At 35.1% G+C, this 26,017-nt stretch overlaps 1 protein-coding gene across 1 annotated transcript in view; it reads right to left on the bottom strand.

Moving 5' to 3' along the window:
* LOC133632081 (serine/threonine-protein kinase TAO3-like) overlaps positions 1-26,017 on the bottom strand; it is a 46,307-nt gene that overhangs the window by 8,700 nt on the left and 11,590 nt on the right. The window contains exons 4-8 of the mRNA XM_062024318.1: positions 25,152-25,197; positions 22,295-22,391; positions 21,755-21,868; positions 13,289-13,380; positions 13,124-13,217 (exon numbers count right to left, since the gene is read on the bottom strand). Of these exons, the coding sequence (XP_061880302.1) occupies positions 13,124-13,217; positions 13,289-13,380; positions 21,755-21,868; positions 22,295-22,391; positions 25,152-25,197 (443 nt within the window). The remainder of the gene's footprint in view (positions 1-13,123; positions 13,218-13,288; positions 13,381-21,754; positions 21,869-22,294; positions 22,392-25,151; positions 25,198-26,017) is intronic.

The raw sequence follows: 26,017 nt of genomic DNA, 5'->3' as shown, positions 1-26,017 counted from the left end.
CCGTAGGAGGACAAACATGACGCAAACCTCCCTAATTGCTATAAAGCACACTGTTTATATTAAACATGCTTCACTGATTTGAGTATTTGGCGAGCGCCGTTTTGTCCTACTAATTTTGGCGGTCCTTGAACTCACCATAGTTTGTTTACAAGTATAACTTTCTCCGACTTTCTAGGACGTGTTTTATGCCACTTCTTTTTCTGTCTCATTTTGTCCACCAAACTTTTAACGTTGTGCATGAGTGCACAAAGGTGAGTTTTGTTGATGTTATTGACTTGTGTGGAGTGCTAATCAGACATATTTGGTCACTGCATGACTGCAAGCTAATCGATGCTAACATGCTATTTAGGCTAGCTATATGTACATATTGCATCATTATGCCTCATTTGTAGCTATATTTGAGGTCATTTAGTTTCCTTTAAGTCATCTTAATTCAATTCATAACTCATGACACACTATCTGTATGTAATATGGCTTTTAATTTTTGCGGCTCCAGACAGATTCGTTTTTGTATTTTTGGTCCAATATGGCTCTTTCAACATTTTGGGTTGCCGACCCCTGTGTTAAATGAAGAGTTTCTGTCTCTGATAGTTGATATAATAATGTAACTGCATCATAAAGCCTACATGAACTCCATGGTGTTCAGGGATGAATAGTCTCTCCTATTGCTATTGTACTATTTTTTCAGCTATGGTTACATTAATCATGAGTAATGCAGCAGCCTAGTTTTGAATGGCAGGGTCCCTGCTATCACATGTTGATAAAAATATAACATTTACATTATAAAAAATCAACAACAGGCTTCCCAAATGCTGTAATAAATTAAGCATGATGAGTTGAGCATATGTCAGCATGTGGCCCCACTTTTAACTCTTTTTTTCCAAACGCTTGTTGCAAGCGTGTATTTACATTAAGTCATTCATTTGACTTAGTCATTGTTTTGTCTTAGTAAGTCAATATTTACTAAGTCAAAATAATGACATACTTTAGTATCTCAGGTAGCTAGGACTGTTTTGTGTTTTGTTTTTACTTTACGGAAAAAATATGGAGATATATATGGTATATTGCCATTCAGCATACGGAGCGGAAAAAACACAACCAAAGGTTGTAGGCTACTCCACGCGACGAAGCTGGCCTACTTCAAAACAGTCTGTAGTCTATTGCCCCCCCCCCCCCCGAGAAAGCGACGATTACCCCATTAATTTGAGCGAGGATGAAAGATTTGTGGATGAGGAACGTTAGAGTGACGGACTAGAATGCAGTGCAGGACGCATCTTTTTTCGCTCTGACCGTAACTTAGGTACAAGCTGGCTCATTGGATTCCACACTCTCTCCTTTTTCTATTGTGGATCACAGATTTTTATTTTAAACCACCTCGGATACTATATCCTCTTGAAAATGAGAGTCGAGAACGCGAAATGGACATTCACAGTGACTTTTATCTCCACGACAATACATCGGCGAAGCTCTTTAGCTACTGAGCTAACGTGATAGCATCTGGCTCAAATGCAGATAGAAACAAAAGAAATAAACCCCTGACTGGAAGGATAGACAGAAGATCAACAATACTATTAAACCATGGACATGTAACTACACGGTTAATAATTCTCAGCCTGGCAAAGCTTAACAATGCTGTTGCTAACGACGCTGAAGCTAACTTAGCAAACGGACCTCACAGAGCTATGATAAAAACATTAGCGGAATATTGTACAGAATATGTACTTCACTGTGCAACCTACTAATAAAAGTCTCAATCAATCGATCAATCAAGCGCTCCACCTACGCCAGCCAGCCCTCATCTGCTCATCAACACCCGTGCTCACCTGCGTTCCAGCGATCGACGGCGCGACGAAGGACTTCACCCGATCACAGATGCGGTTGGCGGCTAGCATCGGCAAGCGCGTCTACTATCCAAGTAAGTCCTCTTTGTTGTGTTGCTACAGCCAGCCGCTAATACGCCGATCCCACCTACAACTTTCTTCTTTGCAGTCTCCATTGTTCATTAAACAAATTGCAAAAGATTCACCAACACAGATGTCCAGAATACTGTGGAATTATGAAATGAAAACAGAGCTTTTTGTATAGGCTTCTATGGGCTACCGATACTCCTGTTTCACTGGCTACGTCACGCGCATACATCATCATCCAAAGGCGTTTTCAACCGGAAGTTTAGCGGGAAATTTAAAATTGCACTTTATAAGTTAACCCGGCCGTATTGGCATGTGTTGCAACGTTAAGATTTCATCATTGATATATAAACTATCAGACTGCGTGGTCGCTAGTAGTGGCTTTCAGTAGGCCTTTAAGTAACAAATATTGAAACACTGAACCGGCAACCAGTCAAGTTGAGCAGAAAATAAAGAAAACAAATCCAGGTGTTTACGAAGCTAGTTTCAACCAATGTATTATTATTATACATATACTGTATAATATAATAATCATCAGTATATCATTAAATAATTCATATAAATACAATATAGTGTTGTTTTTATTGAATGTAAAAACAGTGAATGACTATACTGTATGTATCCATCCATCCATCCATTTTCTACCGCTTATTCCCTTCGGGGTTGCGGGGGGCGCTGGAGCCTATCTCAGCTACAATCGGGCGGAAGGCGGGGTACACCCTGGACAAGTCGCCACCTTATATACTGTATGTACTGCACATATAATGTGTGTATTATTAATATACAGCCCATCATATGAACAATGCATGGATGATGTAAAGAAGTGGATCAGTGGAGCTAAAAAAAACAACCCAAAAAACAAAAGTACTGTAGCAGAGAAAGTAGCCTACTAAGATGGCGGCATTAAGGCATTCCCGCTGAGGGTCACTGAGGTGTCACTATCCGCAACTAATCCTATCATTTATTAATACGTGCTCTGCGATTAGTCCTGCAGCACATGCATGTAGACTTTTATTTATACGACGTGGTCCTCGTCGACTAGTCTCAGCTGGCTGGATGCTGCCGAAGCCTCAGGCCGTCATGGCGAGAGAGCCTCCAAAAATACCACCGCCGCCGCCGCACTCCTCGCAGCGCCGTGGTTTCTCCCGCCTCAGCATTGCACTACAGACAACTGACGGATGCATATATCCACATTTATCCATAATTAAGAGTTACTTCTTTTATATGACTATAGTCATATTTTAAATAGCTAATGTTCCATCTTGTACTCTTTTCCTTTTTCTGATCGTCTCATGACAAAGTGCTTGCACTGTGGACGGCCTTGAAGTAGGAGGCAGAGAAGAGGAGTCCTCCCTGCTTCCCTTCTCGGGCCGACTTGAGATAACGGACACAATGGGCATCTGTGCGGGCGTCAGGGCGGGGGGAGAGATTGAGGAACAGAATGTTTTCGTGATGGTTTTCAGACCGATCTGGACCGGGCTAAGGAACGCTTGGGTGCTGGGTTGATCTCAGGTTTGTCCTCTAAGCTTTGAGAATAAACCACAAAATACCAACTACTGCCTGTTGATTGAATATAAACATCAGTTTATTGCCATAAAAAGAATCTGGGAGAGACTAGCAATTTGAATTCCCCATTGGAGGAATGCTGGTCGACGCAACACAACCGTGCGAGCTTCACAACCTCCAGCATGCACCGCTACAACAAAAAATATTTATTTAGGATTTTTAGCATGATTATACACCTATTTTATTCTTGACCTTCTTTAGCCGGAACTCAAAAATGTGGCTTGATAAAGACTCTCTGACACATTTTTGTGTACAAAAGACTTTCATTTTCATATTCTCTAACAGGTTTTACATTCCAAATACAGCCTGATATGTATGAAAGTGTTTCATTTACCCTTTTTATTCCGTTTCTTTGCAACAGTGGTTCTCAGAAAACACCAAGTACCACCATAATGACCAGCATTACAATACAGTAGCATAATAGATCAAAGTATTCATTAAGAGCAAAGCAGAAACTTTTATCAACAAATATATATTTAATATTGTTGGCCTTTATAACATTACACACCTTTTTTAACAGTAACACTGTGTGAATACTAGGGGTGTAACGGCACACAAAAATTTCGGTTCGGTACGTACCTCGGTTTAGAGGTCACGGTTCGGTTCATTTTCGGTACAGTAAGAAAACAACAAAATATACATTTTTTGGTTATTTATTTACCAAATTTGTAAACAATGGCTTTATCCTTTTAACATTGGGAACACTATAATAATTCTGCCCACGTTAATCAACATTAAACTGCCTCAAGTTGTTGCTCAGATTAAATAAAATGACAAAAATGTTCTTCTACATATAAAAAGTGCAACATTAAACTGTTTCAAGTCAACTCATCATGCTTAATTTATTACAGCATTTGGGAAGCCTGTAGTTGATTTTTATTATGTAAATGTTATATTTTTTATCAACATGTGATAGCAGGGACCCTGCCATTCAAAACTAGGGTGCTACATTACTAATAATTAATGTAACTATAGCTGAAAAAATGGTACAATAGCAATAGGAGAGACTATTCATCCCTGAACACCATGGAGTTCATGTACCGTATTTCCTTGAATTGCCGCCGGGAATATAGTATTCGCCTGCCGAGAATTATAGCCGGGTCAAACTCGTTTCGCAAAATAATTAGCGCATCCCGGGTCAAATATGAGTCATTAAATGACTCCCGCCTCCTGGTGGTAGAGGGCGCTAGTCATCCTTCTTGCGACTACCAGTACTGCAGAAGAGTGCTGCAGAAGAAGACAACAAGCAGCATGCGTGAGCCGCGATCGTTTGCTTGCACTTTTACCATGGACGATTACATATCTAAAATAAAACAGTTTTCTAAACTGGACTTTCAATCGAAGCAGGAGGTAATAATTAAAGGAATATCTCCAGAGACTTTTAAAACTGAAGAAAGATAAGGAAGACTGCCTTTGATCAGAAGCAGCTGCAGATGGACATCATTTATAAGTAAAGGTAAGACCATAATAAAGTTTTTTTTATTAAATGTGATTTTCATGATAAGGTAAGCGCCGGAGTCAGAAGAGGTTTTAAAATAATTAGCGCATGCTTGACCATCCCGCATGCTTTTGGTAAGCGCGGGAGTGAGAAGAGGTTTTAAATTAATTAGCGCCCCTGCGGCTATTCAAGGAAATACGGTAGGCTTAATGGTGCAGTTACATTATTATATCAACTATCAGAGACAGAAACTCTTCATTTAACATAATGTCCTTTTTTGCTGCTTCAACACAGATCAATCAACACAGAAAAAGGTAAAGTGAAATAACAGACAGACAGGGCTTTGCTGTCCGTAACACACACACACAAACCGCAAAATGAGCTAACGTTACGCTAAAAGCGAATTAGCCTTCACCTCAAGCCAGGACTGCGAGTGAGCTGAGCTGCAGTTTAGGTTTCTAGAAGGTCAACGGGCTCGTAGTGATGTTACTAGTAGTTGACTGGGAGGTGTTTATTATCATTTGGGGAGAGTCCGCTGCCTGATGCTTACCTGCTAAGCACTGACTACATGCGCTCTGAATACGCACTGCTGATTGGCTGTTACCGCTCTGTTTGCAACCAATCAGATGGTTGTGTGGGTGGGACAATGCTGGGTGCTGTGTAGAGGACTGACAGAGACAGGCAGAAGGAAGCGGAGCAGCTTGTTAAGACTTTAGCTTCGGCGGCTACCTAATATGTTCGTGTGGAAACTAATTCGGTACACCTCCGAACCGAACCGAACCCACCGTACCGAAACGGTTCAATACAAATACACGTACCGTTACACCCCTAGTGAATACAGGAAAATAAAACACTGTACTTAATTTGTGTAATGTTCTTATAGTTGTTACCCAACCAGCGTTTGTGGGTCTGATGGACCCGTTGCATTTTGTGGCTTTTAATGCCTCACAATCAAAACACTTTTATGTTAAAATACTGAACAGATGTTTACCTTATCCCAACAAACATCTGTTCAGTATTTTCCCGCGTCTCGCCAGCGCCAGGAGGCAGTAGCGCTCCATGTTGCGTACCCTTAGAAGATGTCTACGGTTGACACACTGAGCCGACGGCCGTTTCTGCTTGGTCTCAAACTTGCTAAAAGTCAATTCTAGATTATAATTCATGCATCTCTCTGTTCTTGTTGGAGTTGTGGTGCATTTCGAAATGGTTGTCCTGCGAGCTTTGACAACTTCCTGTTTTGATAGGGCTCAACCACAGTCTGCGCACAATAGTAAGAATAAGTACAAAAATGGTGCTTTCAATTACATCACGTGCATTTCCGGCAGCACACACACACACATTCTTGTATTTGTTACCTTCTTTAGACCCCCTGAAAAATGCCTACCTCTTTAGGACAACCATTTCTAGATATATAAAGATTTGTATTTACAACATTTATAATATATACATATCATGCAAATATAAAAAAGCTTGTTGTGAAACATTTGTTGGACTTTCACAAGAAAAAGGTCACAATTTCACAACAAAAACTTAGAATTTTGGCAGTAATATAATAAAAGTCGTACTTTTACTCAACGCAAGTCAAAACGTTACAAGAAAAACTGAACATTTGTGCAATATTGTGATAAAAGTTGGAATTTTACTCAATAACTGTCGCAATTTTATAAGAAAAGCTTACCATTTTGGCAATTTTATGAAAAGAGTCGTAATTTTACTTGACAAAAGTCACAATTTTATAAGAAAACTTTAAAATGTTGGCAATATTATAATAAAAATCAGACTTTTACTTGGCAAAATTATGACAAAAGTCATAATTTTACTAAAAAAAAATGCACTATCTTACAAGAACAAAAAAATTGGCAATATTGTGATAAAAGTTGGAATTTTACTCAATAACTGTCGCAATTTTACAAGAAAAGCTTAACACTTTGGCATTTTTATGAAAAGAGTCGTAATTTTACTTGACAAAAGTCACAATTTTATAAGAAAACTTTAAAATGTTGGCAATATTATAATAATAATCAGACTTTTACTTGGCAAAATTATGACAAAAGTCATAATTTTACTAAAAAAAAAAATCACTATTTTACAAGAACAAAAAAATTGGCAATATTGTGATAAAAGTTGGAATTGTATTCAATAACTGTTACAATTTTACAAGAAAAGCTTAACACTTTGGCATTTTTATGAAAAGAGTTGTAATTTTACTTGACAAAAGTCACAATTTTATAAGAAAACTTTAAAATGTTGGCAATATTATAATAATAATCAGACTTTTACTTGGCAAAATTATGACAAAAGTCATAATTTTACTAAAAAAAAATTCACTATTTTACAAGAACAAAAAAAATTGTCAATATTGTGATAAAAGTTTTTATATGACAAATGTCACCATTTTGCATTCAAAAGTAAACATTTAAAATAAAAAAGTAATAATTTTACAAGAAAATAAAGCACTATTACAGAAACAGAAAGAATATGAGAAATTGTTCCCCATTTTATAAGAAAGAAGTCAACACATTGTGAGAAAAAGACTGCTATTAGTAAAAAAAAAAAATTCTTTTTTTTTTTTTTTGTAATTGGTCTTAAATCTTTATTATTACCGGTAACTTCAAGTTATTACAGTATGTCTCTATATACATATTTATTAATTTTAAAAAAAACAAAACATTTTGGCCAAAGGTGGCACATTTCCATTTCTTACACACACTTGTTGTTACATGTTGACCAGAGGGGGAGCACTTTTAAAACCGACACCGCCAATTTGAAAAATCCCTCCTTTTTGGGACCACCCTCATTTTGATAGAACTCACCACCAGGGGTGCAAATGAGACATCCTCTATTAGATGCAATGGTTTTCCGTATTGGGACCGTGATTTATGTCATCACTTGTTCACACCTCCTCATATGGAAGATACTTTTCCTTGTTGATGTCTCAAGAAGGGTAAAAATACAAGAACACACACACACACACACACACGGGGGAAGTAACTTCATTAATCATTTATATCTCTCGGCACGCTAACCGCACCAGTGAGGGAACGTTAATTAATTCCCTGCATTCTTTTGGTACACGTATTGATTGGAGTACGTAAAGGACTTGACTGGGTCAAACAACAACAACAACAACATCATCATAGTAACCAAACAATAAACACGTGTTGTCTCTCAATGGTGGAAAGTCAAGCGCAAAGCACTCAACGTGACGAAGGCGACTCGACGCAGAAGGAGCGACAAGAGCGGCCTAATCAAAATGAAAACACTTCCCAGTTGTTTCATGTGCGCCACAATCGTCTCTGGAGAGTTTATTATTGGCTACAATCACACGGCTGGGGAGAAAAAAGCCGAGCGCGGCATAAAGCGGGAAGTAGCATACAGCGGACGCAACATTAGGTACGGTGCGGTTGTACGCTTAAGTGTGTCATTTGTGTTTTTATACACAGCACAGGTGTCAAACCCAAAGCCCGGGGGCCAGATGTGGCCCGCCGCTTCATTTTATTTGGCCCTCGAAAGCCTGGAAATAATATGTAGAGATGTCCGATAATATCGGCAGTCCGATAAATGCTTTAAAATGTAATATCGGAAATTATTAACAATTTTAATGTGGCCATGTAATACACTATTATGACACGTGCGTTATTTTTTATATTCAGATCTTCTGTTTCTAGCCGATACTACATAAAAAATGTTTTCCGTGCCATTTTGTTGTTGCTAATTAGCTGCCTGAAATCGGGTGACTCCACTGTAGAAATAGCCTGCATGTCTTCTAGCACATACGCTGCAATGGCTCGATCAACTTTGTCCTGGCTAGCAGTGCCTCCGTTAAAAATCCTTAGGTGGAGGTGGAGGTGAAGTGGCATCGGAGTCTGTGTCTCTCTTTGCTAGCTTCGTCGAAGCGTGTTGCTTTTGTAGCTGTTTCAGCAGATTTGAATTGCTGTTTTGCGCAGTAGATAGGATCTTTGATCCAAGACACAACTTACATTTAACTAAAATGTTCTTTTCTTTGTGCTCGACAAAAGAAAAGTAGTGAGAATATCTCCATCTTAAGAAACTCGGCTTTGGCTCCGCCATGATGTCTTGTTAGTAAACACAGCGCCCCTCCCCCCAGCTCTCCAATAAAACACACTCAGATCTTCTGTTTCTAGCCGATACTACATAAAAAAATAACGTAAAATAACGCAGTAACGCATCATGTAGTAACGGTAACTGAGTTAGTTAGCAGTTAGCAGTTACCGTTACTACATGATGCGTTACGGCTAGAAACAGAAAATCTGAGTGTGTTTTATTGGAGAGCTGAGGGGAGGGGGGGGGAGGGGCGCTGTGTTTACTAACAAGACCTCATGGCAGAGCCGAAGCAGAGTTTCTTAAGATGGAGATATTCTCACTACTTTTCTTTTGCCGAGCACAAAGAAAAGAAAACATTTTAGTTAAATGTAAGTTGTGTCTTGGATCAAAGATCCTATCTACTGCGCAAAACAGCAATTCAAATCTGCTGAAACAGCTACAAAAGCAACATGCTTCGACGAAGCTAGTAAAGAGAGACACAGACTCCGATGCCACTTCACCTCCACCTCCACCTAAGGATTTTAACGGAGGCACTGCTAGCCAGGACAAAGTTGATAGAGCCGTTGCAGCGTATGTGCTAGAAGACATGCAGGCTATTTCTACAGTGGAGTCACCCGCTTTCAGGCAGCTAATTAGCATGATATCAGGCATCAAATGGCACGGAAAACATTTTCCACGTACCTGGACACAGTGAGCACATAAAAATGCAAAGTGAGCTAAAGAAAACTCTCCAAACTCTGCCTATCATTCAGCACTGAAGGTACACACTCTGTCAATTCTCTTGTATACTCTTTCATTCTAGACTTCTAGAGTGTTTGATTATCACATCACTCTAAATGTATAGACTATAAAGTTCACAAACATAAAGAGGGATCCTAGTGGGCCAGGCCAATCTTTCCTTATCTCTAAACTAAAATTGGAAAAATGCGTAGAGCAGGGGTCACCAACCTTTTTGAAAGCAAGAGCTACTTCTTGGGTAGTGATTAATGCGAAGGGCTACCAGTTTGATACACACTTAAATAAATTGCCAGAAATAGCCAATTTGCTCAATTTACCTTTAACTCTATGTTATTATTAATAATTAATGATATTTACACTTAATTGAACGGTTTAAAAGAGGAGAAAACACGAAAAAAATGACTATTAAATTTTGAAACATAGTTTATCTTCAATTTCGACTCTTTAAAATTCAAAATTCAACCGAAAAAAAGAAGAGAAAAACTAGCTAATTCGAATCTTTTTGAAAAAATTTAAAAAAGAATTTATGGAACATCATTAGTAATTTTTCCTGATTAAGATTCATTTTAGAATTTTGATGACATGTTTTAAATAGGTTAAAATCCAATCTACACTTTGTTAGAATATATAACAAATTGGACCAAGCGATGAGGTGGCGACTTGTCCAGGGTGTACCCCGCCTTCCGCCCGATTGTAGCTGAGATAGGCTCCAGCGACCCCAAAGGGAATAAGCGGTAGAAAATGGATGGATGGATGGATGGATGGATGGACCAAGCTATATTTCTAACAAAGACAAATCATTATTTCTTCTAGATTTTCCACAACAAAAATTTTAAAAGAAATTCAAAAGACTTTGAAATAAGATTTAAATTTGATTCTACAGATTTTCTAGATTTGCCAGAATAATTTTTTTGAATTTTAATCATAATAAGTTTGAAGAAATATTTCACAAATATTCTTCGTTGAAAAAACAGAAGCTAAAATGAAGAATTAAATTAAAATGTATTTATTATTCTTTACAATAAAAAAAATAAATTTACTTGAACATTGATTTAAATTGTCAGGAAAGAAGAGGAAGGAATTTAAAAGGTGAAAAGTAGGGATGTCGATAATGCGTTATAATGTAATATCGGAAATTATCGGTATTGGGTTTTTTATTATCTGTATCGTTTTTTGTTTTTTTTAATTTATTTATTTTTATTAAATCCACATAAAAAACACAAGATACACTTACAATTAGTGCACCAACCCAAAAAACCTCCCACACCCCATTTCTTTCTGTTATCAATATTCTGGTTCCTACATTATATATCAATATATATCAATACAGTCTGCAAGGGATACAGTCCGTAAGCACACATGATTGTGCGTGCTGCTGGTCCACTAATAGTACTAACCTTTAACAGTTAATTTTACTCATTTTCATTAATTACTAGTTTCTATGTAACTGTTTTTATATTGTTTTACTTTCTTTTTTATTCAAGAAAATGTTTTTAATTTAGTTATCTTATTTTATAATTTTTTTTAAAAAGTACCTTATCTTCACCATACATGGTTGTCCAAATTAGGCATAATAATGTGTTAATTCCACGACTGCATATATCGGTTGATATCGGTATCGGTTGGTATCGGTAATTAAACAGTTGGACAATATCGGAATATCGGATATCGGCAAAAAGCCATTATCGGACATCCCTAGTAAAAAAGGTATATGTGTTTAAAAATCCTAAAATCATTTTTAAGGTTGTATTTTTTCTCTAAAATTGTCTTTCTGAAAGTTATAAGAAGCAAAGTAAAAAAATGTATGCATTTATTTAAACAAGTGAAGACCAAGTCTTTAAAATATTTTCTTGGATTTTCAAATTCTATTTGAGTTTTGTCTCTCTTAGAATTAAAAATGTCGGGCAAAGCGAAACCAGCTTGCTAGTAAATAAATACAATTTAAAAAATAGAGGCAGCTCACTGGTAAGTGCTGCTATTTGAGCTATTTTTAGAACAGGCCAGCGGGCTACTCATCTGGTCCTTACGGGCGACCTGGTGCCCGCGGGCACCGCGTTGGTGACCCCTGGGGCCGTACTTATCAAGCTTCTTAGAGTGCCATTTTACACTTAAGTCCTGAGAATTTGCGAAATTTAGTCCTACTCTCAAACTTAAGAATAAAAGCTTTTTATCAACGTTCTTAAGTCTAAGAATCACTCCTACTCTCCACGATATTTAAGAGACCTTCAGAGGTGTCTTAAGTGGTTAGGAGTTGCCAGCAGGGGATGGCACTGAGGCGAGAGAGACGTGCGTGAACGTTCAGGGAACGGAACAATGTTTTTTGTTTTTTTTTGATGACGAGCAGCTGATCAAACGGTATCGTTTAGACAGAGCGGATATTATTTTTGTCACAGATTTAATACTTTTCGATTCTTTGTTGATTTCTGCATGTGTCTGCAGTGGGCTAGTATATATAGAGCCACCCACACCAGTTTCAAATTAGTTGCCTAATTAATGAATTGGAAAGAAAATGTTATGACAGTAGCGTATGTGTGTGGCCGTGAGGTGAGTGACGTCAGTGAGTGTGTGGGCGACAGAAGAGAGGGAGCGGTAGCGTGAGTGCCGGCGGGGACTAGTTTGTTTTGTATTATTTTGTAGTTTATTGTCAAAATATACACTCCCATTGTCCACTTAAATATTTCCAAGATATTTCTTTATTCTTAGACAACGGATTCCCTTCCGTGATTGGTCATTTCTATGGACACAGAAATGACGTCACCTAAAATTGCGTTTACGGCACATAGTAATGTCGTAATTCAGCTCTGAGTGTGACACTTAAGATTCAGTCCTACACTTCGCTGAAAGTGTGAGTAAGACGCTTGATAACTAACTTTTAAGTGCAGCTTTCAGCGAATAATTTATTTACTCTTAAGTCAACTCTTAGCAGACTTCTTAGGAGTAATTCTAAGAAGCTTGATAAGTACGGCCCCTGGGGTAGAGTGTTCTGGGCTTCGGTACAGTGTTGATCTCCTGAAGACATGATTTTATTTCTGAATTCCTTGAGAGAAAAAAATGCCTTGTTAGGCTTTGTGTATGTCATGTGTGCCTTCCTTGGGTGAAGCCAGGTTTACAGCTATGTTGTTATTATGCTGTTTGTTACTTATGTACGTTATGTTGCAGCTATTTAAAATAGTTTTGTCAATTTGTTCTGGCGACAAATTGGCCCTTAAAAACATATCTTTGTGTGTTGTATGTAGACCACATTGCTTAGCAGAGTTCAGTGATGCTAATGCATGTCAAGTTGATCAACACATTGTATTATTGTCCAGTGCAATAACAGTACTGAAATGAAGGCTAAAAGGGCATTAATGGGAGCCTTGTGTTGTTTTGCAGTATGTCGTGTTGCATTGCCGGGGTGTTGCCAACTTACCACTCATTGGACTGCAGAGTGGGGGAGTCGTTCTGTGCGATGTGATATAAGGCACTCATGGCGTTCATGTTGAACAAGGGCGGTTTACGTTCCGCTGAGCGAGACAGAGACGGAATTTGAACTTCTTCGTAAAGAGTCCGTGTGTCATGTCAGCGACTGTCTCACCTAATTCGATACAGGTGATCCCCAGGGACCAGATGTCCACCTTCCCCTCGTACTGACCCTCGTCCATGGCTAATATCACTTCTGGGGCCATCCTGAGGACACACAAAGAGACAGAGAGCGTTTATGTACACTGCATATTTATATACACTGTGTGTGTATGTATGATGAAACAAACACAAAAAAAAAACGCCACGAAAACGTGCTAATCTGTAAAGCCCCTCGGAGCTTTTAAAGACTCTGCTGCACGGCGATATCAGCTCCGGCGGTGCGTGAGAGCCCCCACGTGACGGCAAGGGAGGCAAGTCGCGTGGAGTTCATCCGCGGGTCCGACTGTTTGCGGGATTTGCTCCCGTCGACATCAAAAGGAGGAGAGTGGAGCAGCTGACTATTATCTACTGGGTGAGAGAGAATAGCTTCGTTCTGAGACTTCCTAGCTGACACCGTACTCCTTCACGCACTCAATAAAGAGCTTAGCCACGACGTCTATTATGTAAATCAGGGGTGTCAAACGTAAGGCCCGAGGGCCGGATCAGGCCCGCGAACAGGTTTTATCTGGCCCGAGGGATGAGTTAGCTAAGTATAAAAATGAGCCAAAATTTTTGAATGAAAGAAACTGCTGTTCTAAATGTGTCCACTAGATGTCGCAATAGCAATTCTTTGTATCTTTGTAGAAGATGCTACATATGGAAAAAAAAAATAATGATACATTTTAAAAAACACATGTTAATGCACCAGTCGAGGAAAATGAGCAAACTACATAAATAACATCCTATAATTTGATTTTTATCTTGATCAGGGATGTCAAACGTACGGCCCGTGGGCCGGATCAGGCCCGCGAACAGGTTTTATGCGGCCCGCGTGATGAGTTTGCCAAGTATTAAAGTATTTTGAAAGAAAGAAACTGCTGTTCTAAATGTGTCCACTGGATGTCACAATAGCATTTCTGTTAGGACTAGCAAGAAGTACAAAGTAAAGCGTGGCGTCTTCCTCTCCCTCGACCGAAATGAAACAGAAAAAATCTTGGGTTTTATGTCTTCTGCTTCAAACACATCGTTATTTGGCTCCCTTACTCCCCCATAATGTCTCTGTCAAAAACGAGAAAACTTAACCCTTCTGAATAGTTTTTACCTCCGTTTCTTACGGTTTGTTGAGTTAGCACTGGATTGATACGTGGACATGACAAAGGAGGTATTTGATACCTAGAAGAGTTTACACGTTGTGATTTAGGGCTACATAAATAAACATTGATTGATTGATTGAATCTTTAAAGTTTAATCCTAGCTTTGTAGATACACCGAGACAAAGTCTAAGCTCATTGTTTTTTTTTAAGCTGCACCAATTTCCTCAGAATTTTCAACAAACTTGAAGTGATTTGTCCAGAGGATTATCTGTGATTTGTACGTTTTCAGAATGTGCTTGTTCTATTTTTGGCCAAAGTAAAACGAAGAAAACAACCCGGAGTTGTCTTTATTTTTAAGTTATCATGCCATGATTTTACCATTCCGGCCCACTTGGTAATAGATTTCCCTCCATGCGGCCCCTGAGCTGAAATGAGTTTGACACCCCTGATCTTGATGGATTGAAAATTGCCACCAATGAGTTGACAGATGAACATTATCACATAATTTATTTAGAAAATTTAAATAACGACAAATAAAGATAGAATACTATTAACCGCAACATGCAAGTGTAAAAAAAACATTATGATTTGAACATTTTCAGAATGTGCTTGTTCTATTATTAAACAAAGAAAACAATCTGAAGTTTTCTTTATTTTTAATTTATTGTGTCGTGATTTTACCAGTCCGGCCCACTTGGGAGTACATTTTTCTCCATGTGGCCCTCAATCTAAAATGAGTTTGACACCCCTGATGTAAATGATTATTATTCCTTACTCAAACGTCCGCTTTTACGTAAAACGTACCTTTTATTAACGGTGGTGTGTGTGGCGGGAGAATACATCGTGGCGTAGATGTTTGGACGGATACCGTATTTTTCGGAGTATAAGTCACACCGGCCGAAAATGCATAATAAATAGGGATGTCCGATAATGGATTTTTGCCGATATCCGATATTCCGATATTGTCCAACTCTTTAATTACCGATACCGATATCAACCGATATCAACCGATAAATGCAGTCGTGGAATTAACACATTATTATGCCTAATTTGGACAACCAGGTATGGTGAAGATAAGGTACTTTTTTTAAAAATTAGTAAAATATTAGTCTCCTAGCCGCTCAGGCAAATCATATGGTCTAAAAATGCATTTTTCCATCGACAACACGACATCATCGCGCCAAGTGCGTGCTCTTTCAGTCAATTAGTGCGCATATTTACAGCCCAGCCCCCGGCCAAATTTGTTTTAAATTGTAATTTTGAAGAATTTATCTGAATGTGCATGAACTATTTCTGTTCAAAGTTGTTAGAAATGTTAAATGTTTAAATATTAACTGTCAGTTTACTGTACTGTGCCAACTGTACTACTATATGAGTTAGGGATGTCCGATAATGGCTTTTTGCCGATATCCGATATTCCGATATTGTCCAACTCTTTAATTACAGATACCGATATCAACCGATACCGATATCAACCGATATATGCAGTCGTGCAGTCGTGGAATTAACACATTGTTATGCCTAATTTGGACAACCAGGTATGGTGAAGATAAGGTACTTTTTTTTTAAAATTAGTAAAATAAGATAAATAAATTAAAAACATTTTCTTGAATAAAAAAGAAAGTACAACAATATAAAAACAGTTACATAGAAACTAGTAGTGAATGAAAATGAGTAAAATTAACTGTTAAAGGTTAGTACTATTAGTGGAGCAGCAGCACGCACAATCATGTGTGCTTACGGACTGTATCCCTTGCAGACTGTATTGATATATATTGATATATAATGTAGGAACCAGAATATTGATAACAGAAAGAAATGGGTGGAGGGAGGTTTTTTGGGTTGGTGCACTAATTGTAAGTGTATCTTGTGTTTTTTATGTTGATTTAATAAAAAAAAAAAATAAATAAATAAACAAAACACTGATACCGATAATAAAAAAACCGATACCGATAATTTCCGATATTACATTTTAACGCATATATCGGCCGATAATATCGGCAGGCCGATATTATCGGACATCCCTAATAATAAAGAAGGAAAAAAACATATATAAGTCGCACCGGAGTATCAGTCGCATTTTTTGGGGAAATGTATTTGATAAAAGCCAAAACCAAGAATAGACATTTGAAAGGCAATTTCAAATAAATCAAGAATAGTGAACAACAGGCTGAATAAGTGTACGTTATATGAGGCATAAATAACCAACTGATTTGAACTGAATTGGCAGCCACGCTTCCGTCAGTCTACCCCAGGGCAGCTGCGGCTACGAAAGTAGCTTACCACCACCAGGTGTGAATGAATGATGGGTTTTTAACATGTAAAGCGACTTTGGGTACTTAGAAAAGCGCTATATAAATCCCAGGTATTATAACTGAGAACGTGCCTGGTATGTTAAAGGCCTACTGAAATGAATTTTTTTTTATTTAAACGGGAATAGCAGATCCATTCTATGTGTCATACTTGATCATTTCGCGATATTGCCATATTTTTGCTGTAAGGATTTAGTAGAGAAAATCGACGATAAAGTTCGCAACTTTTGCTCGCTGATAAAAAAAAAGCCTTGCCTGTACCGGAAGTAGCGTGACGTCGCAGGTTGAAAGGCTCCTCACGTTTCCCCATTGTTTACACCAGCAGCGAGAGCGATTCGGAGCGACAAAGCGACGATTACCCCATTAATTTGAGCCAGGATGAAAGATTCGTGGATGAGGAACGTGAGAGTGAAGGACTAGAGTGCAGTGCAGGACGCATCTTTTTTCGCTCTGACCGTAACTTAGGTACAAAGCTGGCTCATTGGATTCCACACTCTCTCCTTTTTCTATTGTGGATCACGGATTTGTATTTTAAACCACCTGGGATACTATATCCTCTTGAAAATGAGAGTCGAGCACGCGAAATGGACATTTAAAGTGACTTTTATCTCCACGACAATACATCGGTGACACACTTAGCTACTGAGCTAACGTGATAGCATCGTTCTCAAATGAAGATAGAAACAAAATAAATAAACCCCTGACTGGAAGGATAGACAGAAGATCAACAATACTATTAAACCATGTACATGTAAATACACGGTTAATAACTCTCAGCCTGGTAAGGCTCAACAATGCTGTTGCTAACGACGCTAAGGCTAATTTAGCAACTTAGCAACCGGACCTCACAGAACTATGATAAAAACATTAGCGCTCCACCTACGCCAGCCAGCCCTCATCTGCTCATCAACACCCGTGCTCACCTGCGTTCCAGCGATCGACGGCGCGACGAAGGACTTCATCCGTGGGTTTGGCGGCAAGCATCGGCTAGACGTAGTAAGTAGTCCTTGTAGTGTTGCTGTAAGTATTGTACTTAGCCGATAATACACCGATCGATCCCACCTACAACGTTCTTCTTTGCAGCCTCCATTGTTCATTAAACAAATTGCAAAAGATTCACCAACACAGATGTCCAGAATACTGTGGAATTTTGTCGAAGAAAACAAGAGGTTTTTGTATCGGGTCCGATGGGGTCCAACCACTTCCGTGGATTTTGTGACGTCACGCGCATAAATCATATCCAAAGGAGTTTTTCCAACCGGAAGTGTGGCGGGAATTTTAAAATGTCACTTTATAAGTTAACCCGTATTGGCATGTGTTGCAATGTTAAGATTTCATCATTGATATATAAACTATCAGACTGCGTGGTCGCTAGTAGTGGCTTTCAGTAGGCCTTTAACGTAACATATTATGGTAAGAGTCATTCAAATAACTATAACATATAGAACATGCTATACGTTTACCAAACAATCTGTCACTCCTAATCGCTAAATCCCATGAAATCTTATACGTCTAGTCTCTTACGTGAATGAGCTAAATAATATTATTTGATATTTTACGCTAACGTGTTAATAATTTCACACATAAGTCGCTCCTGAGTATAAGTCGCACCCCCGGCCAGACTATGAAAAAAACTGCCATTTATAGTCCGAAAAATACGGTAAAAAGAATAAGAGACTTATTATACTCTAAAAATGTTGGTCTTACTTAAAAAGGCACACACACTGCAAAAACTGAAATCTAAGTAGGATGAAATATGTCAAATAAGGGTGATATTTGCTTATTTTCTGTCTGATAAGATCATTCTTCTCACTAAGCAGATTTTATGTTAGAGTGTTTTACTTGTTTTAAGGGTTTTGGTCCTAAATGATCTCAGTAAGATATTACAGCTTGTTGCTGAGATTTGATGACCTATATTGAGTAAAACATGCTTGAAACTAGAATATCAACTGTTGCAAAGCTGTGTCATCAACACTCACAAGTATAAAACTACTTTTTTAAAGTAATCATTTCCTACTTCAAGCATGAAAAAATAAATAAATCATGATGCCGAGCGCATATCATTATGTCAAGATAATGGCACTAGCCTTTACTTCATTTAAGAATATTTGTCAACATATTGAGCAAAAAGGTGTAATTTTTTTTTTCTACCAAGAAAAGTGCACTTGTTATTAGTGAGAATATACTTATTTTAAGGTATTTTTGGGTTCATTGAAGTTAGCTAATTTTACTTGTTTTGGAAAGTTTTGACAAGTCGAATTTTCTTGTTCTATTGGCAGATAATTTTGCTTAGTTCAAATAAAATACCCCTCATTTCTGTATTTTTTTTTCTTGCTTTTGAACACTGACTTTTTGCAGTGCATTTAGTTGTATTCAGTGTTAAAACATATTATATGGCTCTCACAGAAATACATTTTAAAATATTTGGCTTTCGTTCCTGACCCCTGGTCTAGTCTCTTACGTCAGTGGTCCCCAACCACCAGGCCACGGAAAAAATTATTTTTCTATTTATTTATTTATTTTTTTAATTAAATCAACATAAAAAACACAATATAAACATTATATATCAATATAGATCAATGCAGTCTGCAGGGATACAGTCCGTAAGCACACATGATTGTATTACTTTATGAAAAAAAATTTAAATAAAAAAAAATATATAATAATTTTTTTTTTCCATAACTTGAGTTGATTTATTTTGGAAAACCTTGTTACATTGTTTAATGCATCCAGCGGGGCATCACAACAAAATGAGGCATAATAATGCGTTAATTCCACGACTGTATATATCGGTATCGGTTGATATCGGAATCGGTAATTAAGAGTTGGACAATATCGGAATATCGGCAAAAAAGCCAAAATGTGTTTGTCATTCTTGTTTGGTGTGGGTTCACAGTGTGGCGCATATTTGTAACAGTGTTAAAGTTGTTTATACGGCGACCCTCATTTTGACCTGTATGGCTGTTGACCAAGTATGCCTTGCATTCACTTGTGTGTGTGTGAAAAGCTGTAGATATTATGTGATTGGGCCGGCATGCAAAGGCAATATTGTTGTCTGGGTGGAAATCGGGAGAAATTCGGGAGAATGGTTGCCCCGGGAGATTTTCGGGATGGGCACTGAAATTCGGGAGTCTCCCGGGAACATCGGGAGGGTTGGCAAGTATGACTGGGAGACGCAACTGCTCTGTACTTCTCCCTACGTCCGTGTACCACGCCGTACAGCGGCGTTTTAAAAACTTTGAAAATATTTTTTTACCTTGAAAATCATTTTTTACCTTGAAAATCAACTTTTACCTTGAAAATCTTTTTTTTTTACCTTGAAAATAATTTTTTACCTTGAAAATCTTTTTTTTACCTTGAAAATCAACTTTTACCTTGAAAATCAACTTTTACCTTGAAAATCATTTTTTACCTTGAAAATCAACTTTTACCTTGAAAATCAACTTTTACCTTGAAAATAAAATTGTTTTACCTTGAAAATCATTTTTTTTAACTTGAAAATCATTTTTTTTACCTTGAAAATCATTTTTTTTTACCTTGAAAATCATTTTTTACCTTGAAAATCTTTTTTACTTTGAAAATCAATTTTTTACCTTGAAAATCATTTTTTTACTTTGAAAATCATTTTTTTTTACCTTGAAAATCTTTTTTTACCTTGAAAATCATTTTTTACCTTGAAAATCTTTTTTACTTTGAAAATCAATTTTTTACCTTGAAAATCATTTTTTTACTTTGAAAATCAATTTTTACCTTGAAAATATTTTTTTACCTTGAAAATAATTTTTTACCTTGAAAATCAACTTTTACCTTGAAAATAAAAAATTTTTACCTTGAAAATCTTTTTTTTTTACCTTGAAAATCATTTTTTACCTTGAAAATCATTTTTTTCCTTGAAAATCTTTTTTACTTTGAAAATCAATTTTTACCTTGAAAATCATTTTTTTTTACTTTGAAAATCATTTTTTTACCTTGAAAATCTTTTTTACCTTGAAAATCTTTTTTACTTTGAAAATCATTTTTTACCTTGAAAATCAATTTTTACCTTGAAAATCATTTTTTACCTTGAAAATCAACTTTTACCTTGAATATCAACTTTTACCTTGAAACTCATTTTTTACCTTGAAAATCATTTTTTACCTTGAAAATCATTTTTTACCTTGAAAATCAACTTTTGCCTTGAAAATCATTTTTTACCTTGAAAATCATTTTTTACCTTGAAAATCATTTTTTACCTTGAAAATCTTTTTTTTTTACCTTGAAAATCTTTTTTTTTACCTTGAAAATCTTTTTTTTACCTTGAAAATCATTTTTTACCTTGAAAATCAACTTTTACCTTGAAACTCATTTTTTACCTTGAAAATCATTTTTTACCTTGAAAATCAACTTTTACCTTGAAAATCATTTTTTACCATGAAAATCTTTTTTTTACCTTGAAAATCTTTATTTTTTACCTTGAAAATCTTTTTTTACCTTGAAAATCTTTTTTTTACCTTGAAAATCATTTTTTACCTTGAAAATCATTTTTTACCTTGAAAATCAACTTTTACCTTGAAAATCATTTTTTATCTTGAAAATCTTTTTTTTTACCTTGAAAATCTTTTTTTTTTTTACCTTGAAAATCTTTTTTTTTTACCTTGAAAATCATTTCTTTTACCTTAAAAATCATTTTTTACCTTGAAAATCCTTTTTGTACTTTGAAAATCTTTTTTTTACCTTGAAAATCTTTTTCTACCTTGAAAATCTTTTTTACTTTGAAAATCATTTTTTACCTTGAAAATCAATTTTTACCTTGAAAATCATTTTTTACCTTGAAAATCATCTTTTACCTTGAAAATCATTTTTTACCGATACCTATAATTTCCGATATTACATTTTAAAGCATTTATCGGCCGATAATATCGGCAGTCCGATATTATCGGACATCTCTAATTGTATCGGTTCAATTTCGGAATCGCCCCATATTCAAGAATAATATCGGTATCGTATGGGAAAAGTGATATCAGGACACCCCTAAGTCCGTGCTGTCCCACTCACCAGTAAGGTGTCCCCACAAAGGAGTTGGCGGGTGAGGCAATGGAGGCGGAGCCAAAGTCGGCCAGTTTGACCTGTCCCAGCTCGGTCAGCAGGATGTTTCCGGCTTTCACGTCTCTGGAAGAGGACACATGAAAAATCCAGACATAAATAGTGATATCTTATAAGACTGATCAAGCATGTCATCCGCCGCCGATAAATAGTTCCAATAGCGTGTAATAAACGCTACGTTAAACTCTAATTTTTAAATCCTTTTTAAGAATTCCAAGAAGTGATTTTGTGTTGCTTTTGAGAACACATAATACAGCATTATTGAGTTATGACAACTGTACAGTCCCTTTATGAATGTCAATGTCTTGAACACAAGTTTTGCTACACGCTTGCTTGCGTGTCGTAACTGTCCAAAGGTTGCAAGATGTGCAATAAAAGATAAAAACATGTGCGTCTGAGATATGAGGTTGCAAAGATAAAGAGATGTTTTTTTTCTTTACGTTGCAGCCGAGAAGTGAACGTAAGGAGGAAACACAAATGGATTTACAGTACCTGTGAATCATATTATGGGAATGAAGGTAAGCGAGTCCCAGCAAGGCACCATGGGTAATGGCAGCGATTTCCACCTCTTGGAGTGGCTTCTTGTGAACTTGGGGGGGAAACACATCAATCAATCAATCAATGTTTATTTATATAGCCCTAAATCACATATGTTGTAAAATTTAAACATCAGATACTCAAATATACTAAATTTACTATGTTTTGAAAAAATAACCCAATATAAAATAATTTTAAAAATGGATAAAAAAATGTATAAAGGCACAAGAACTGCAAATACTAATGAAATAAATATCTAGCAATAAAAAACATGAAACATTATAATAAATCAAGTAAAATTTAAACATCAGATACTAAAATATACTAAATTTACTATGTTTTGAAAAAATAACTCAATATAAAATCATTTTAAAAAATGGATTAAAAAAATTATAAAGACACAAGAACTGCAAATACTAATTAAATAAATATCTAGCAATACAAAACATGAAACATTATAATAATTCAAGTAAAATTTAAACTTCAGATACTAAAATATACTAAATTTACTATAATGTTTTGAAAAAATAACCCAATACAAAATAATTTAAAAAATGGATTAAAAAAAAATTATAAAGGCAGAAGAACTACAAATACTAATTAAATAAATATCTAGCAATAAAAAACATGAAACATTATAATAATTCAAGTAAAATTTAAAACATCAGATACTAAAATATACTAAATTTACTATGTTTTGAAAAAATAACTCAATATAAAATAATTTTAAAAAATGGATTTAAAAAAATTATAAAGGCACAAGAACTGCAAATACTAATTAAATAAATATCTAGCAATAAAAAACATGAAACAATATAATAATTCAAGTAAAATTTAAAACATCAGATACTAAAATATACTACATTTACTATGTTTTGGAAAAATAACTCAATATAAAATAATTTTAAAAAATGGATTAAAAAAATGATAAAGGCACAAGAACTGCAAATACTAATTAAATAAATATCTAGCAATAAAAAACATGAAACATTATAACAATTCAAGTAAAATTTAAACATCAGATACTAAAATATACTACATTTACTATAATGTTTTGAAAAAATAACCCAATATAAAATTTAAAAATGGATAAAAAAAATGATAAAGGCACAAGAACTGCAAATACTAATTAAATAAATATCTAGCAATAAAAAACATGAAACATTATAACAATTCAAGTAAAATTTAAACATCAGATACTAAAATATACTACATTTACTATAATGTTTTGAAAAAATAACCCAATATAAAATTTAAAAATGGATAAAAAAAATGATAAAGGCACAAGAACTGCAAATACTAATTAAATAAATATCTAGCAATAAAAAACATGAAACATTATAATAATTCAAGTAAAATTTAAACATCAGATACTAAAATATACTACATGTACTATAATGTTTTGAAAAAATAACCCAATATAAAATTATTTTTAAAACAATTATAAAAGGCAGAAGAACTGCAAATACTAATTAAATAAATATCTAGCAATAAAAAACATGAAACAATATAATAATTCAAGTAAAATTTAAAACACCAGATACTAAAATATACTAAATTTACTATGTTTTGAAAAAATAACCCAATATACAATTATTTAAAAATGGATAAAAAAAATTATAAAGGCACAAGAACTGCAAATACTAATTAAATAAATACCTAGCAATAAAAAACATGAAACAATATAATAATTCAAGTAAAATTTAAAACATCAGATACTAAAATATACTAAATTTACTATGTTTTGAAAAAATAACAATATAAAATAATTTTAAAAAATGGATTAAAAAAATTATAAAGGCAGAAGAACTGCAAATACTAATTAAATAAATATCTAGCAATAAAAAACATGAAACATTATAATAATTCAAGTAAAATTTAAAACATCAGATACTAAAATATACTAAATTTACTATGTTTTGAAAAAATAACTCAATATAAAATAATTTTAAAAAATGGATTAAAAAAAATTATAAAGGCACAAGAACTGCAAATACTAATTAAATAAATATATAGCAATAAAAAACATGAAACATTATAATAATTCATGTACAATTTTAAACATCAGATACTAAAATATACTAAATTTACTATAATGTTTTGAAAAAATAACCCAATACAAAATAATTTTTAAAAAATGGATTAAAAAAATGATAAAGGCACAAGAACTGCAAATACTAATTAAATAAATATCTAGCAATAAAAAACATGAAACATTATAATAATTCAAGTAAAATTTAAAACATCAGATACTAAAATATACTAAATTTACTATGTTTTGAAAAAATAACTCAATATAAAATAATTTTAAAAAATGTATTAAAAAAAATTATAAAGGCACAAGAACTGCAAATACTAATTAAATAAATATCTAGCAATAAAAAACATGAAACATTATAATAATTCAAGTACAATTTTAAACATCAGATACTAAAATATACTAAATTTACTATAATGTTTTGAAAAAATATCCCAATACAAAATAATAAAAAAAAAAATGGATTAAAAAAATGATAGGCACAAGAACTGCAAATACTAATTAAATAAATATCGAGCAATACAAAACATGAAACATTATAATAATTCAAGAAGATACAATGCATCACACTATCAGTCTTGACAATTTTACAGAGAATGTATTTATTGTTATAATATGACATGTGTAATTGAAGAGTTATCCGTAAACAATACAAAAATATGATAATCAATAAAATGAGATCATATGTTGGCTTGAAAATGCTCACTTTGCCCCAGACATCTTTACTTACTACGACTCTGACAAACTATAATGGGTTACATATGAACACTTTACCTTCGAGTAAGTCTGATGCAGAACCCAAACAATATTCCATCACCAGCTGAAACGCAAATGAACATTTCATTTAAAAACAAAAAAAAGCAGCAATAAGTGTTTTTTTTAATAAATAAACCTTTTATGCTAATCACATTTGATGACAAAAAATATCTCATGCCAAAGAAGCAGTTTTATATTCTTACATTACGGCTATTTTAGCCCATCCAAAGCATGAAGAAAGGCACAAAAACAATTTAGTAACGTGTCATCAAAGAGTACAAATGCATTTCTTTCAATATGCATCATAACAAAAACGGTAATATTAAAAAAAAAAAAAAGGATGGATGTTGATAGTTCAACTCATACTGACTGACACACTATGGAGATGATATCAGTAGAAAAAAATGCATTTAGTTTACATAATATTGAGTCATATTGGAATATGGGATACATTATTTACATTTATTTTAACTATTAAATAAATCTAAAATATGACTTATTTTATATTTGTGGAAAATATTGGACACTGACATTTTTTTAATGTTTTTATTTTATTTAAAAAAAAAATGGCTGTAGATGATAATGTCAATGAGGGGTTTCTAATCACTGCTATGTTGGAATTAAAGTTAAAGTATCACTGATAGTCACACACACACACACACACACACAGTAGGTGTGGTGAAATTACCCTCTGCATTTGACCCATCCCCTTGTTCCAGCCCCGGGAGGTGAGGGGAGCAGTGAGCAGCAGCGGTGGCCGCGCCCGATAATCATTTTTGGTGATTTAACCCCCAATTCCAACCCTTGAGTGCCAAGCAGGGAGGTAATGGCTCCCATTTTTATAGTCTTTGGTATGACTCAAGACCTACCCATCTCAGGGCGGA

The sequence above is a fragment of the Entelurus aequoreus genome, linkage group LG17, assembly GCF_033978785.1.
Source record: "Entelurus aequoreus isolate RoL-2023_Sb linkage group LG17, RoL_Eaeq_v1.1, whole genome shotgun sequence".
In the NCBI taxonomy this organism is placed as follows: Eukaryota; Metazoa; Chordata; class Actinopteri; order Syngnathiformes; family Syngnathidae; genus Entelurus; species Entelurus aequoreus.
Note: the sequence above shows the minus strand (reverse complement) of the source record. Positions and strands in the feature narration are given on the sequence as shown.